Here is a 14,067-nt window from a genome sequence, read left to right as displayed (position 1 = left end):
AACAATCAGATCATTCACAGTAAATAAATATGGACTAATCCAGTTGCAATACCTCACTCCCTATGCAAGACATGACCTTAATCTCCATTGAATTTCAAATCTACACCCACCCCCCCCTCCCTATGTGTGGGAGAATAATTTATAAGGTCAAGTCTTCCATGGGGGTGTATGGATTTCTACTGGAAAAAGTCCAATAGTTCAGTCTAATCATTCACATCAAACTAATTCACTGCATTCTCTTGACATGCATTTATATAGTTCAGTTAATACTCTTGCATTTTTTCAAGCAGTTAATGAAATTCGTATTATTTTAAATCTGCATTTTAGTGCAAAGATGTGATGACAATATTAATACAGCTGTTGTTAGTAACGCATGGTATATTAGTTGAAATGACTGTGGGCAGTGAACGATAAAAGTCTAGTATTGTTTAAAAAAACAAAAGGAATGGCATATTCATTTAAACAAGATTAAAGCATCATCATTGGTTGGGATGATGGGGACTTTCAAATTGGACACAATCTCCCATCAACCTAATGAACATGCCATCAGTTATGTATTTCTCCAATTTACTTTCATCGCTTCATCACATATCAATTTTGATCACCAAAAGACAAACAAACTAATAATGAACATCTATTTTTGTAGCAAAAAAGTAAAATCCATTATGCATCAGACATACATGTAGTGACTATGTTAACAAAGCCAAGTTACACAACTATTGTAATATTATAAGAATTACATTTTGTAGGATATCCCTGACTGGGTGTGATGTTCACTGACACTGTATGAATTTGTTTTTCTTGATACACCTTATTAGGAGTTAATTAACAATTGTCCTATGAACAATAGTCCCAAATGAATAAACCAATAATCTTTTGGTTTTGGTTTCACTTGCATTTTTGAAACAGGAAGTGTAAAACTGTTGCTGAAAACTGATTTTTTAGGATAATACAAATATTACCCTGTTTTGGCTATGAAACAATCCAATCCTAATCCTTTACTTGGAACTGGCAATAAAAGTCCAATTCAATATTTAATCAATTTTTGGACAGGGCCAAATACACAACTTTTTTAAAGAGTATTTTTAGTATGGTATTCAAAGACCAATTTCAGGATATATGAACTCAAATTTTTTGAATCTAAATTCTAAAGTTTATATATACTCAATATTTTGAATGCTTAGACTTGTGCCAAGTCTTTCTTTTGAATTTTGTTAAGTACTGCAATTGTAAGAAAACATGCAACTTTGCATGGGTTTTTTTTGGCCCATTTTCCAAAAATTGTAAAAATATTAAAATTGGACATACCATATTATATTGTCAGTTAGGGCTAACTAAGGATTATAATATAACTATGTTTCACTTGGCAAAACAATATTTTTTTACTCCAAAGTGCTGTATTTTACTATTTTCTGGAATCAGGAAATATTTCATTGAAAATAAAGGCTTAATAATCATACGACTAAAGTAACTCACTGGACTGTGACAATGGGCTATTCCAGTTGAAATCCATACTCCCTGTATGGAAAATAATCTTCCGCACAGGGAAGTGTGAATGTCAAACGGGGTTACCTGAATGGGTGACTCCATTTGAAATCTACACTCCCTGTGTGGGAGACTGAGGTTATGTCTTCCACAGGAGGTGTATGGATTTCAACTGGAATAGCCCATATACTTGGCACACAAAACACTCTGCTGCTGAATAGCAAAACCAGTACTGACGCCATTGTGTTCACTGGATACTAACATACATTTTCACTTCCTTAATAAAGACCTTAAAAAAATATCCTTCCTGTAAATAGTACTGCAAATATATCATGTAATTGTCAAAAACCACACAATTCCAGACAAACCAATTTATTTGTCAATTTCACTCAATATCCAAACAATTAAACTGAATGATGTCCGTATATGGCAAAATAAATGTACATATACCCCGGTAATAAAAGAGAAGACCTGCATTGGTACGGAGCATAGTGATACATCATTATATTAGTTACATCATTAGAAACAAAGGACTGGACTGTGCAGGGGTTATTTATACATTGTAGCAACTGCAGATGTAAATAAGCACTGACATATTACTCTATGGTTTCATGAAGGTTTTATTTCCAATCCTGCAACACAATCATAAAGACGAGAGCACGACATGACATTTTATTTTCTATAACTGCTGGTTTTACTTTACATTTATTTTAAATAGTTTTCCCTAGCTTTTTAAAGAAATATTATTGGTGCCATAGCATTTATGATAAAGAACAGTATTTGAATTGGAAATTTAAGCAATTATTTTTCACTCATTCAATTTAAACTCCTCGCCTCACGTTTTGCATGTTTCTCTCTCTCTCTCTCTCATTTTTCTCTGTGTGTCTTTCTGTCTCTCTCTCTCTCTCTACCACAACTACTGCACAAGCACACCATGATACAAAACACATAGATTTCCAAAGAAATTGAAAGTTTAAGTTTCAGAGTAAGAAACACTGCCCACAGTCATCCAGATATCTAAGAAAGCCACAAATAAATTCAATAAAGTTCATTTTTGTACACTGTATCAATGCAACTATGTCTACTTGCTCCAAGGATATAGTCAATAGCCAATGTCAACAAAACATGTTGTTTATTTAGAACTTATAAACATTAAAAAATGCTCAACATTTTTTTTTTTCGTCAGACAATCAAATTATTTAATTCCACTTCCTTGTTTAGCAATATAGTTCACCAATTAAATGTACAAAAATATACTCTCTTGAGCCGTGCGGAAAGCGTAACAAACAAGCACTCTAAGATATAGCCATGCATGGGTTCATGCATACCCCACCACCTGAATTCAGTCAAAACACTAGCCAAACTTGGTGGAAAATAGGAAAAGAGCAACGCGGAAAGATCAGAACATTGATCAAACTTGTCACTTACCATATTTTCTTCGAATTTCATCATTTTTGGCTTTTCTCTCTTGTTTCCTGGAAAATATGCAAGGTTTTGAAAACAATAATATTTACGACAATCATATGAAAGAGACACAAAATTTACACGCATGGTATTTTTTTAAATGTTTGTGAACAAAGGCCTTCTTGATTGGCACATGAGGTCCTTGGTTCATGAGGTACATGAGGTCCTTGGTTCATTTCCCAGGGGTGGAAATCTGCTGGGGTATTTAAAAGGAATTTAATTGGCAGAATCTGTATATAAATTAAATTCAGACCTCCACTATCCTGATGGCATATTTAGAATTGGGTAAATGAACCATGAAGGTACCTCTTCCTTTGCAGCGGACATTAAGCGGAGGGTCCTGTGTACAGGGAGCCATACCTGCTACATGTATGTAACAGTGCAGAATGTTGAGGGCAATCAACCTTTTTCGTACTAGTGTTATTTACAAAAATGAGGAATAGAAACACCAAACTTCGGATTCCGATCCTTTTCGAACTCAGATTTCGGATACCCATCCTTTCCATAAATGGCAATTGCCTTTTCACAAACGGCCTATACCAAGTTCTTCCGATCTATTTCGGAACAAAAGAAACGTTAAAAGATGCAATCACAACCAATCGGATTACGAGATTGTATGGGCTGATGTCTTGGGCTTTTAACAAAACCTGGGGCGTGTGAGAGGAAAGTTCACTCTATCTCTTACCACAGACAAATCAACATGGGGTTGCTGCATGGAGCTTTTGCTCTGGTTGTTTATCATTTTAGTTCTCCGAAGTTTTACATTATTTTTGTATCTGCACAGCCAGTATGAAGAGTAATAAATATTATATCATTAAATAACACCGTTTCCAGATAATAGTCTTTCCAGTGGCCTACCGACTCACCAAGTTATAAATGGTGGCAGCGGTGGGCCTTACAGTCAGTTAAAAAAATAGTAGGGTATAAACTGCTGTTAGGATATATACACAATCTAAGTACCGTACTCGACTTGATGTGCAGTGATCTTGATGAAATGGTGCTATACAGAAGTAATATGTATGTATGTACATGTAGGGAGGAGTCAGAACTGAAGTGCTGTCTAGTCCATCACTTGGTTTTAAATACATAAACCGACAAGCTCTCCAGTGACCCCCAGCATGGCAAATAACACAACAAAAACTCGCCAGAACCAGTGTGTTACAATCTGAAATGTAGACGCTTGTTTTGTACTTGAAATGTTTGCCATAACTGTGATGATGTAACAGGATTAAATACCATAGCAACCAGTTAAAACAATTTTTGAATATATCGCCCTGCACTACAAGCAGGTTCAGTGTTCGATTTACCTGGATTCGCATCGCAAAATGCGAGTCATTTTTTACAAACTGCTACTCAACTACACAGACCAGTAGCAAAAAATGCGATCCCAAAAAATTGGGGAAAAATGCCTACTTGCGATCGTGAACCACGCTGATATACCATCATTTGCAAGTTGCCATTTGTCGAAGTCAAAAATGTTTCCATAAATTCTATTTCCAAGAAAATAATCCACAAAAATATGACTCAAAAGTCCCTAAATCGTGATGTTTACGCCATTAAACTTAATACAGTATCCTCCCTTGTATGCAAATTTATTTCCATGACAAACTTCCATGTATTACCAGATAACTAAAAGCGTGCATATTAATTTTATGGCGTCATAGAAGTAGCACTGTTTATATGGTGTATAGTTCAGTGGTGAGATGGAAATATCGTGTGTCCTTGGTGACAATCTTCCAAAATTATACAAGATTTTTAGGATTTCATAGATAACTCACATTATTTTAATGCTTCAGCTAATAAATTAATGAGTTTCCTCTACTCAAAAATGTAGGACTTCTCTTGATTACTGAAGGAAAATTTTGCGTTTAGAAAGGGCACACGATAATCAGCTTAGGAAGTTTAGGTGCCGAATTTTGAACCACATTCGGTCTGCAACACTGCAGTTGCATAACATTTTTTTAAGCATTGAGTACTGGGATTGAGTAATCTGTGAGAAGATAAGAAAATACAAAAAAATCGATAAAATATGGTGAAAACAAACTGCTACTCAAAATTTTGGAATTGCTACTCAAATCTGGAAGTGAGTAGCAATTTTTGCTACACAAAAAAATTGATGAAAATCGAACACTGAGCAGGTTGCACTCATCACCTGTGTATGTCTGCAATCATAGATTGAATACAATACCGCTCTTTTCAAAGATACTAAATCTTACAGGTGTGAGTGATCAGCGTTCAATGTATGGTTCAATGTAGAGGTACCACATGAACGTACTCATAAAAATTGTTTTAACCTATTGCTATGGGAGTTAATCCAGTTGTTACATCACTTCTACGGCGAATATTAAAGAGTTTTCTTACTTTTGTTCATGTTTCATTTTCCTTTCTTCTTTTTGTCTTTCCACCTTTGCATCTTCTCTTGCCCATCTTGTAAAGGAAAAAATAGAAACATAAAATTAGCGATTAAGGCTAAATAACAATAATAAACACTACGGTTGGAATACAGCGTCCATGTGCAAATTCTACGAGGTATCTAGGCACAGCAAAAACCTATGTGTTCAACAAATTATACACAAATTTAAGGAAATAACAGTGAACAAAGCACCAAAAATCATTTAATTCAGATTTTGACACATTTTTTTAATTTTCACTGTAAAACTTTTTCAGTGCCCATATTGCGGTTTTAAATGGAATGAATACAGTAAATTCACACATAATATGTGTATGGTACTGACCAAGTGAAGCCATTTGAAGTGAAGCTGTCAAATTCAGAAGCCAGAGTTCAGACATGAATGCACATGAGCACAGAATGAGTTACTTGCATCATTTTTATGAAATGGGCTATTCCAGTTGAATGAAATACATACACCCCCTATGAAAGACACGACCTTAATCTAACACACAGGGAGTACCTGAGTGGGCGACTCCATTTGAAATCTACACTCCCTGTGTGGGAGATTAAGTTCATGTCTTCCATAGGGGGTGTATGGATTTCAACTGGAATAGCCCATTATGAGCTATTATGATTACGTTTACCTCTATTATGCTTGTTATTGACTAAGACTCATTTGCATAACAATGATATTATTTTATAATTTTACCAAAGTTATTGGTCTCGCTATGAGTTTCAAACTTTGTCTCACTCGATATTTTAAAAACTGGTAGTTCAGTCATCACCAAACTGAGCTACCAGATTGCGGGTTTATCAACCCTGATCTCAATTCAGAATATGTGGCGCAATCAATGGAATGAGTCTGAACCTCGTTAATATTGATTTTCTTTTGTTTCTTATTTCCTTCAACAACTTAAATGAAGCCTATACCTAGGTAACCAGAAGTCCAACTTTCACAGGGTTTGCATCAAAATGTAACATTTTTGAAGTGTCAATAATGCAAAAACCTTCAAATGTAATATTTTTTCAAATTTAATAAACTAATGTCCCTTGATTGTGCCACAAGTATGCAGGTAAGGTAAATACTCATAAGGTAAATACTCACTTTGCCCGATTTCCCTTTGACCGACAGCAACAGCAGTAGACGCCACAGCATATGCTAAGAATTAACACACCAGCTATCACACTCATAGAAATAATCAAGGCTTTGAAGTTGACTGTTTGGAATAACAACAATCAAGAAAAGATAGCAATTACAATACCGCAAAATAATTACACTACATTCAAATACGACTAATCAACAGGGCATTTAATATATTAAACCCGTATCACATCACATTTTGCACGATCTAGCTAAATTGCTATGCAATCACACAAACATATATCATTGCTATATAATTATTGCTACAGATACAAATAAAACTTTGTCACTAAATTATGCCCTGCTAATCAAATGTTTGTATACCATGAACCAGGCTTCAAAATAAGAAAAAAAAAAATCCGGACCCTTGCCTTTGAAATTTCACCGTATTACAACCGCTGGAGTAACATGCATGGGCGCTAGTAGTAAATTCCAATTTTCTATGCTTTACCTCACTTGTTCGGCTCAAAATTAAAAAGGGACATATCTGACAGTAAAAGCTAACATTTTATGGAAAATAAATACTAATCTATTTTTACAGAAATGTTATAAAATGGCTTTAACAATTAGTGGTATATTTCTAGTCATGGTAAAGTATTACACCTTGTTGCCATGAACTTGGCTTGCTCTGGCACTAAGATACTGATTTTTGCAATCTGTTTCAACAAAACAATAGTAGTTCTTCCTTCATTTTATCGACTGCCATTTACAGTCAGACAACATACATGTAGGCAGTAGGCAGAACATACCTACTTGCTTGCATGTCTAAACAATACCAATTAAGTAGCCACAACCACATGTACACACACAATCTTCTGAGGAAGAAGAGTGCTGGCAATATGCAACACGGGCAAAATATAATTTGTTGATGATTGACTCACTTGCGCAAGTTCCCCATCTTGCGGCTCCTAAGTCGCACTCCTTTGTAGGCAGCAGTTCCTTCACTGGGTATAGTTGGCACTTATTATCTGTTTTACAGTAAAAGCACTGCAATAAAATAATAAAAAGTTATGACAGAGTTTTCATCACCGTAATCATGTAAGGGCTGGCTGCAAAACCCACCTGCAGGTTGACTGCCAGCGCCCTGACAGAACCGGTGGTGTAGCCACCAGGGTTGTAGCATTGGCAGGTGGTGCCGGGTGGGATACATTTGTACAACAATGGTGACGCTGGCCAACCGGCACAAAATGTCCATAGAGGCTTATGTAACAGTTGGGTCGGTAGGTCAGATTTTTTAATTTTATTTTTTACAGATATTGCACTTGAAACTGACCATTTGAAGACTGAGTAAATACAATGTAAGTCAAAACACACAGCACTTTACTGGTTTAACTGTTGAGATGGTTCTGCGTGTTATACTGTTCATTTTCTTTACATTTTCTTTCTTTAAATTTATACTAACCACTGTTTTACTAGCACATTCAACGCAAATTAAAAAAAAAAATTAAAAAAAAACATGGTCGGGACCAGGGTACACGGTCGGTCGGACGTGGACAAACAAACAATTTTTTTTGGCCTTATTCCCTGATTACTCGTGTTCACTAAAAATAATTGTGCCCTGAGCCAGCGCTCAAATTTGAAAGTCAAATTACCCGACACCTAACTTTAATGAAGCACTTCATTTTAATTTAAAAATGCTAGTTGCGTGTTGGGTAATGTGCAACTGGCGCACAAGGTCTTATAAATAAATACAGTGGCGGAGGCCAGGATTTTTTTCGGGGGCATTGGGGTGACAAAGTGAATTTTTTTTGGGGGGTGGCAAAGTCAACAAATTTTAGCATAAAATTGCTGCTAAATGTTGAAAATTTTCACAATATTGGGTTCTTACTGGGGGGAACAGGGGGCAAGAGTTCTGACTGGGGGCATTTTTTGAAGGGGGAGGGGGTAGATCAACTTACCTTTCCTTTTAGAGCTTTGACACACTCATCACATTTGCCAGCTCCAGAAAAATTTGAACACTCATCTGTAAAAAAGAAATGCACATCATTATATTGTGATTTATGCAAATTTATAATGTACGGTACCCGGTACATAAAATTGCATATCTAGATAATTATTAATTAAAGGCAGGCCAAGAATTACCTAATCTACCTGTAAATTTCTCGATCAACATTATGCTGGCCTGATTCATGCATGCATGTAAGTTAGCCCAAAACATCAGGGCCCTATTCCTTCCTCACCATAAGGCCATGAACGTGGTACCATTTACAAAGTCAGGGACAGGGGTAGCGCTAGGTCGCTTTTTGGGGTCCCGGACCCACCAAAATAGAGTTCGGACCCCCTGTTTTTAAATTTTCTGTAAGTTCAGGGGTCCCTGCAGACCCCCAGTTTTTCAATCTAGCGCTATTGCAGACATACTATTTATGCTGCATTTGTGTAACTCGGACTCACCAAACTCTACTCAGGACCCCCTACTTTTTAATTTTCTGCGAGTTCGGGGGTCCCTGCGGACACTGGGGTGTTTAGTTCTAGCGCTACCCCTGGTCAGGGAACCCTGAACTCGGGTCGCGGTGATGACGTCACACTGACGGCCTCTTAGTATATAATACTAATAGGTAGAATTCAGAGCACAGCGACGATAACGGTCACAAGTCTGGTCATTTTACATCCTCAAATGTGCTCAAAATTTACAAACATGCATCAAATAAGTTTGTGTATTCAAGTGTCATCTTCAAGTGAGGAACCGCAGGAAGTAGACATACATTTTGTAGACTAGTGATAGTGGTAAAAAGTGGTATTTTTTTGTACCGGGTACCCTGGTCTGGCAGGATAGTTTGTGGGTAGCCCGAGGTACAATTGTACTCACACCTCCGTCACTACAACTTCCACTACGGAGGTCTGAGGCTTTTGAGCCTATCTGGTCCAGGGTACACAGTATTGAATTTTATTAACAAAATATCACTTCTTACCGTTCATCACGTGAAGATAAGACTTATAAACAAAACATTTGGTGCATGTGTGAAAATTTTGGGTACATTTGAAGACTGTAAAATGACCAAATTTGTGACCGTAGCGATCGTCACCATAACAAAAATTTTGTCTCATAGAGATAACACGGCACGGTGTAGGCTTGGGCATCGTCAGTCTTTCGCATATCGCGGCCAAAAACATATCACGATATCGCCATCTGACGATATTTTTATCAATACATGCATGCATGCCATATCAGAAGTTCACTGGTATACGGGTGCAAAACGGCCCGGCAAACAGTGAAGCATCAAGTATACAAATAAACAAGTACAAAACATACTTATTCAATCCACTGCCATCGTTCAAAACAGCTTCTTTATATCCAAAACGTTATTAAAAACAGTATGAATTCAACCATTTGCTGCTATTTTGCATTGCATGAACATTGAACATTTCGTTGGTCGTGGCCTCCTGAGTGGATGGGAGACCACTGCTGCCCTCATACACATTGAACATTTCGTTGGTCATGGCCTCCTGAGTGGATGGGAGACCACTGCTGCCCTCATACACATTGAACATTTCGTTGGTCATGGCCTCCTGAGTGGATGGGAGACCAATTATAAATATATCGCCTGTCACTATTTCTACATATCGTCATCGCGATAAGGATTTAATATCGCGATATAAGAAATTTCATTTTTTTGCTGTGAAATGCAGATTTAATGAAGAAAATAGATGCAGGAAGTCTTCATAGTGTTATTTTTAAGGGGGTACTACACCCCTCGATAAATTTGTGTCTATATTTGCATTTTTCTCAAAAACTAATAACACAGTGGTAACAAAAGTTATGTAAATGCAATTACTACACTGGAATTTCAGTGACCCAAGACAAGCGGTTTGTTATTTATGATAAGAAATAAGGTACCGCTAGGATGTACCTCATTTCCAATCATATATACATGTACTGAAGCGCTTGGCTTGAGTAACTGAAATTTCAGTGTAGTAATTGGATTCCTTGCCCCAATAATATACTGTACATAACTGTTGTTACCAGTGTGTTATTAGTTTTTGAGAAAAGTGCAAAAATATACACAAATTTACCACATGGGTGTAGTACCAGGGACGGATTTAAGCACTGGCCGGGTGGCCCGGGGCCAGTTGATTTTGCTTCGGGCCAGTAAACTTCCACCAATACTGGCCCGGCGGGCCACTAGATTTTTGATCCTGATATAACTCATATGAGGCAAGATATAATCAGTGATGGACACAATTGGACACAGTTTCTGCTCCACTTGTCACCTGTGTGTAATTTATATTTTTATTTAATGATTTATTCTTATCCTTGCATTGCAAGCAAGTTGCAAATATACGGCCGCTTTTTACGGCGATGTAGGCCTACATACTATTTCCAAGCTCTTTCATGCTCTATCTCACTGATGATGATAGCGATATCCCAAATACCGCATACTTGAACCTTTTCTTTTGTGAACTTTTGGAACTATAGATTTAATAAGGAAGGACTACTGACTAGTGACTAGTCTCTCTATATTGAGTACGCTCAGTACAAAACAATTAAAAATGTTCAGGTTTGCTTGAATTAAAGTGGCACCATATAGATCCTGGAAAAAGATTTTTAGGGTCCATGGTGGCACAGAATAAAATAATGTTAACACACAAGTAACATACATTGTGTCAAGTTTGGTAACTGGTAGTCTCTAACTAAAAAAGTCGCATTGGAACGTGCAGGCCCGTAACCAGGATTTTTAAAAAGTGGACTTTTGTTCAAAATTTGGACTTTTTTTGACCGACAAGGACTGAAAACCTCTATTTTTTTCGCTTGCTACGCTTGTGAATGGGACTTTTTGGGTCAAAATAGGGGACCTTTTTTGGCATTGGGAACATGCTTCTTTATTTGCACTTTTTGAAGTAGAACATATTGAAAAAGTTGGGCCAGTAAATTTATTGCAGGACCAGTAGATTTGCCGTTTCACTGGCCCGGAGGGTCAGTAGAAAACTGAAACCTAAGTATGTCCCTGTGTAGTACCCCCTTAAGGATTATCACAAAACTGAACACATGAGTATTTTTATGAATGCAGGGACAGGTGAACCTTTGAAACTGCGACATGAGTTCACGGTTCAGCTGCCTCCATGAGCCCCGCTTTTTGCAATACTAGGGAAGTCATGGCCCTATCATGCCTATGGCAAGGAAGGAACCAATAGGGCCATGATGTGTCGGGCTAGGTCGTAGGCATCTCAGACCTGCGTGCCGAGAATTCAGTGGAAATTGTAGTGATGGAGGTGTGAGTACCTTGGGATAGCATGCTGGCTAGCATGTGATTGCGACTCATATAGACTTGAATTTTAATACACGAATGGCAGGACTTGATGCGCGCAGTTACATAACCCAAAATCTCGCCTATAATCAAATTACATGCAAGTAATTCTTGGCCAAACTGGAACATGCGTGTTGCGTCCATGTAGTGTACTAAGCGTGTACGCAGTGTAAGGCATGTGTATAGGGCCTACTTTCTTCTGTACCGCGCTATATCCGTGTGTGTTTATCGCGGAGCCACTAGCGTTCACAGTGTTCCAGTTTGGCCAAGAATTACTTAATTTGATTGTATGACCATGCTACATAGTACACTGAATGAATTTATAATCAAATTAAGTAATTCTTGGCCAAACTGGAACACTGTGAGTGTGAAAGCTAGTGGCTCCGCGATAAACACACGCGAATATAGCGCGGTACAGAAGAAAGTATACACGCGCCTTGCACTGCGTACACGCTTAGTACACTACGTGGACGCAACGCGCAAGTTCTAGGTAACCCAGGCAAACCTTAGTTAACACATTTGCTAGTCAGCCAAATTCGCCGACAATGTCAATGCATATTTACATAGAAATTTAAACAAACTGGCCGAAGAAGGAAACGTACATAAATATGTTTTCTATACTTCACTTGACCCAAATATATGATTTTTTTATGGTGATAAGTCATTTGGACATGGAATTTTAGTGGGATTTGGATAGCAGTTCCATTAAAAAAAGCTTCTATCATAATGAGACTAAGATCTAGAAACACCCCGAAATGCCGTTTTGGGGAATTTTGCTAGCTGAAACTTTTTGATGAAAGTCAATCTTTGACAAGATGTAACTGTCACTTTGCTACGGAAAGTGCTATGAAAAAATGGTTTTCAGTTTTGGCTTTGTTTACTCAAGGGCTTTGATTTGATATATAAAATGATGCAGTTTGATGGCAAATTTGAATTCACCTAGCATACCTACAAGTTCCAGTTTGGCCAAGAATTACTTAATTTGATTATAGTAGGAATTCCAATTGAATGAACGCAGCTTTCAATAGCGTGACGTTTTTAGCGTACACTGCGCGATGAAAGCCAGCATGTGCGACTGTGTGCGTGAGTGACGCGAAGTGAATCCAACCGACCGTCCATCATTATATCATACGGCGACGCACTTGTGATTGGTTAACATTGTATCTAGACGTTCGCTTTTCGTATCTCTTTCCTTGTTGGAAAGGTATAACGTTGAGGAGATAGGAACATGTATCGTCATCCGGGACCTACTCTGCCATGTTTGGCTGAGTAAGTACATGAACACGGTCTTTTGTGCCTATGTAAATTAGTCATTGTGTAAAGCTGTGTTTATACCCATGGGTTGCTCATCATCAGACTGAATCCTTGACCGACATATAGGTGTCAATATAGGCCTACGTGTCGCTTTTGAAAAACAGCGATTCATGCGCATGCTCAGCAGGCAAATACGACGGCGATTTAGTACACTGATCATGCGTGCGATTCAGATTTCTGCAAAAGCTATTGAGTATAAATGCGTCTTTAGAAATGACTGGCGATTGTGTGTTCTCAAGTGGGTTTTATCATGTTAATTAGTGACCTGACACACATTTGTATTGGTTCGATCAAGCATTGATTTTTTGTACTGGATCGTCCAAGCATCTCCAACAAATTTTTCAATGTAAGTGCCTCTGGCCCTAGTGGAAGTAAAAACGGATACTATGGTCAGAGTTCTAGGGCTAATTGTATCCAAGGTCGTGCGTTCGTGTTGTACTTTAAAATACACTGCGTACAGCTGTTGAAAGCTGCGCTGCGTTCATTCAATTGGAATTCCTAATATAAAGCATGAAAGTCATTAATGATAAGCTTACTACTCACCCGGTGAAGCCGTTGTTACGGGATCTGGTGCAGAAGCACATAGCACTAGGCACATAAAGACGGCAACAACAAGACAACATATACTCCAACGAATATTCATTTTGATACTAAAAGGTTTTATTATCGTTAAAAAGACAAATTTATTATTTCTTCGTCATGTCACATTACACCATAACAAACGAGTACAAAGGTCGCACTTCCGTCTTCCGGACTGGGGCGTTTTACATAGAGTATGAATTTGTACGTAAAAATGAACGTCTTGTGATTCTTGTAAAGTTTAGGTAAGTTAAATTGATCAAACCAGGCTTTATTATTTTTGATGCTTTTAAATATCCTACCCATTGATATTTTCACTTATTTCAAGAATTTCATTTATTTGTAATTTGAAATTAGTTTTGCCTGCGGCTTGATTTTGGTAGTTGTCCGGTCATTTCAATGACGTCATAGCAAACTTTTCCAAGGGTAATGGTGGCGCTGATCATTAT

The 14,067-nt window shown here is 37.6% G+C and overlaps 1 protein-coding gene across 3 annotated transcripts in view; it reads right to left on the bottom strand.

Annotated features, from left to right (window-relative positions):
* The window catches only part of LOC140150580 (pituitary tumor-transforming gene 1 protein-interacting protein-like), a 28,253-nt gene extending 14,393 nt beyond the window's left edge, over window positions 1–13,860 (bottom strand). Inside the window, exons 1-6 of one of the 3 annotated variants that reach the window (XM_072172620.1) lie at window positions 13,583–13,860; window positions 8,381–8,445; window positions 7,364–7,469; window positions 6,447–6,558; window positions 5,311–5,376; window positions 2,914–2,960 (exon numbers count right to left, since the gene is read on the bottom strand). In XM_072172620.1, coding sequence (XP_072028721.1) covers window positions 2,914–2,960; window positions 5,311–5,376; window positions 6,447–6,558; window positions 7,364–7,469; window positions 8,381–8,445; window positions 13,583–13,682 — 496 coding nt within the window. In that variant the 5' untranslated portion in view covers window positions 13,683–13,860. The remainder of the gene's footprint in view (window positions 1–2,913; window positions 2,961–5,310; window positions 5,377–6,446; window positions 6,559–7,363; window positions 7,470–8,380; window positions 8,446–13,582) is intronic. The other 2 variants (XM_072172622.1, XM_072172621.1) reach the window with 2 other exon arrangements.
* Between the last annotated feature and the right edge of the window lie 207 nt (window positions 13,861–14,067).

This window comes from Amphiura filiformis, chromosome 4 (genome assembly GCF_039555335.1).
Source record: "Amphiura filiformis chromosome 4, Afil_fr2py, whole genome shotgun sequence".
Taxonomy (NCBI): Eukaryota; Metazoa; Echinodermata; class Ophiuroidea; order Amphilepidida; family Amphiuridae; genus Amphiura; species Amphiura filiformis.
Note: the sequence above shows the minus strand (reverse complement) of the source record. Positions and strands in the feature narration are given on the sequence as shown.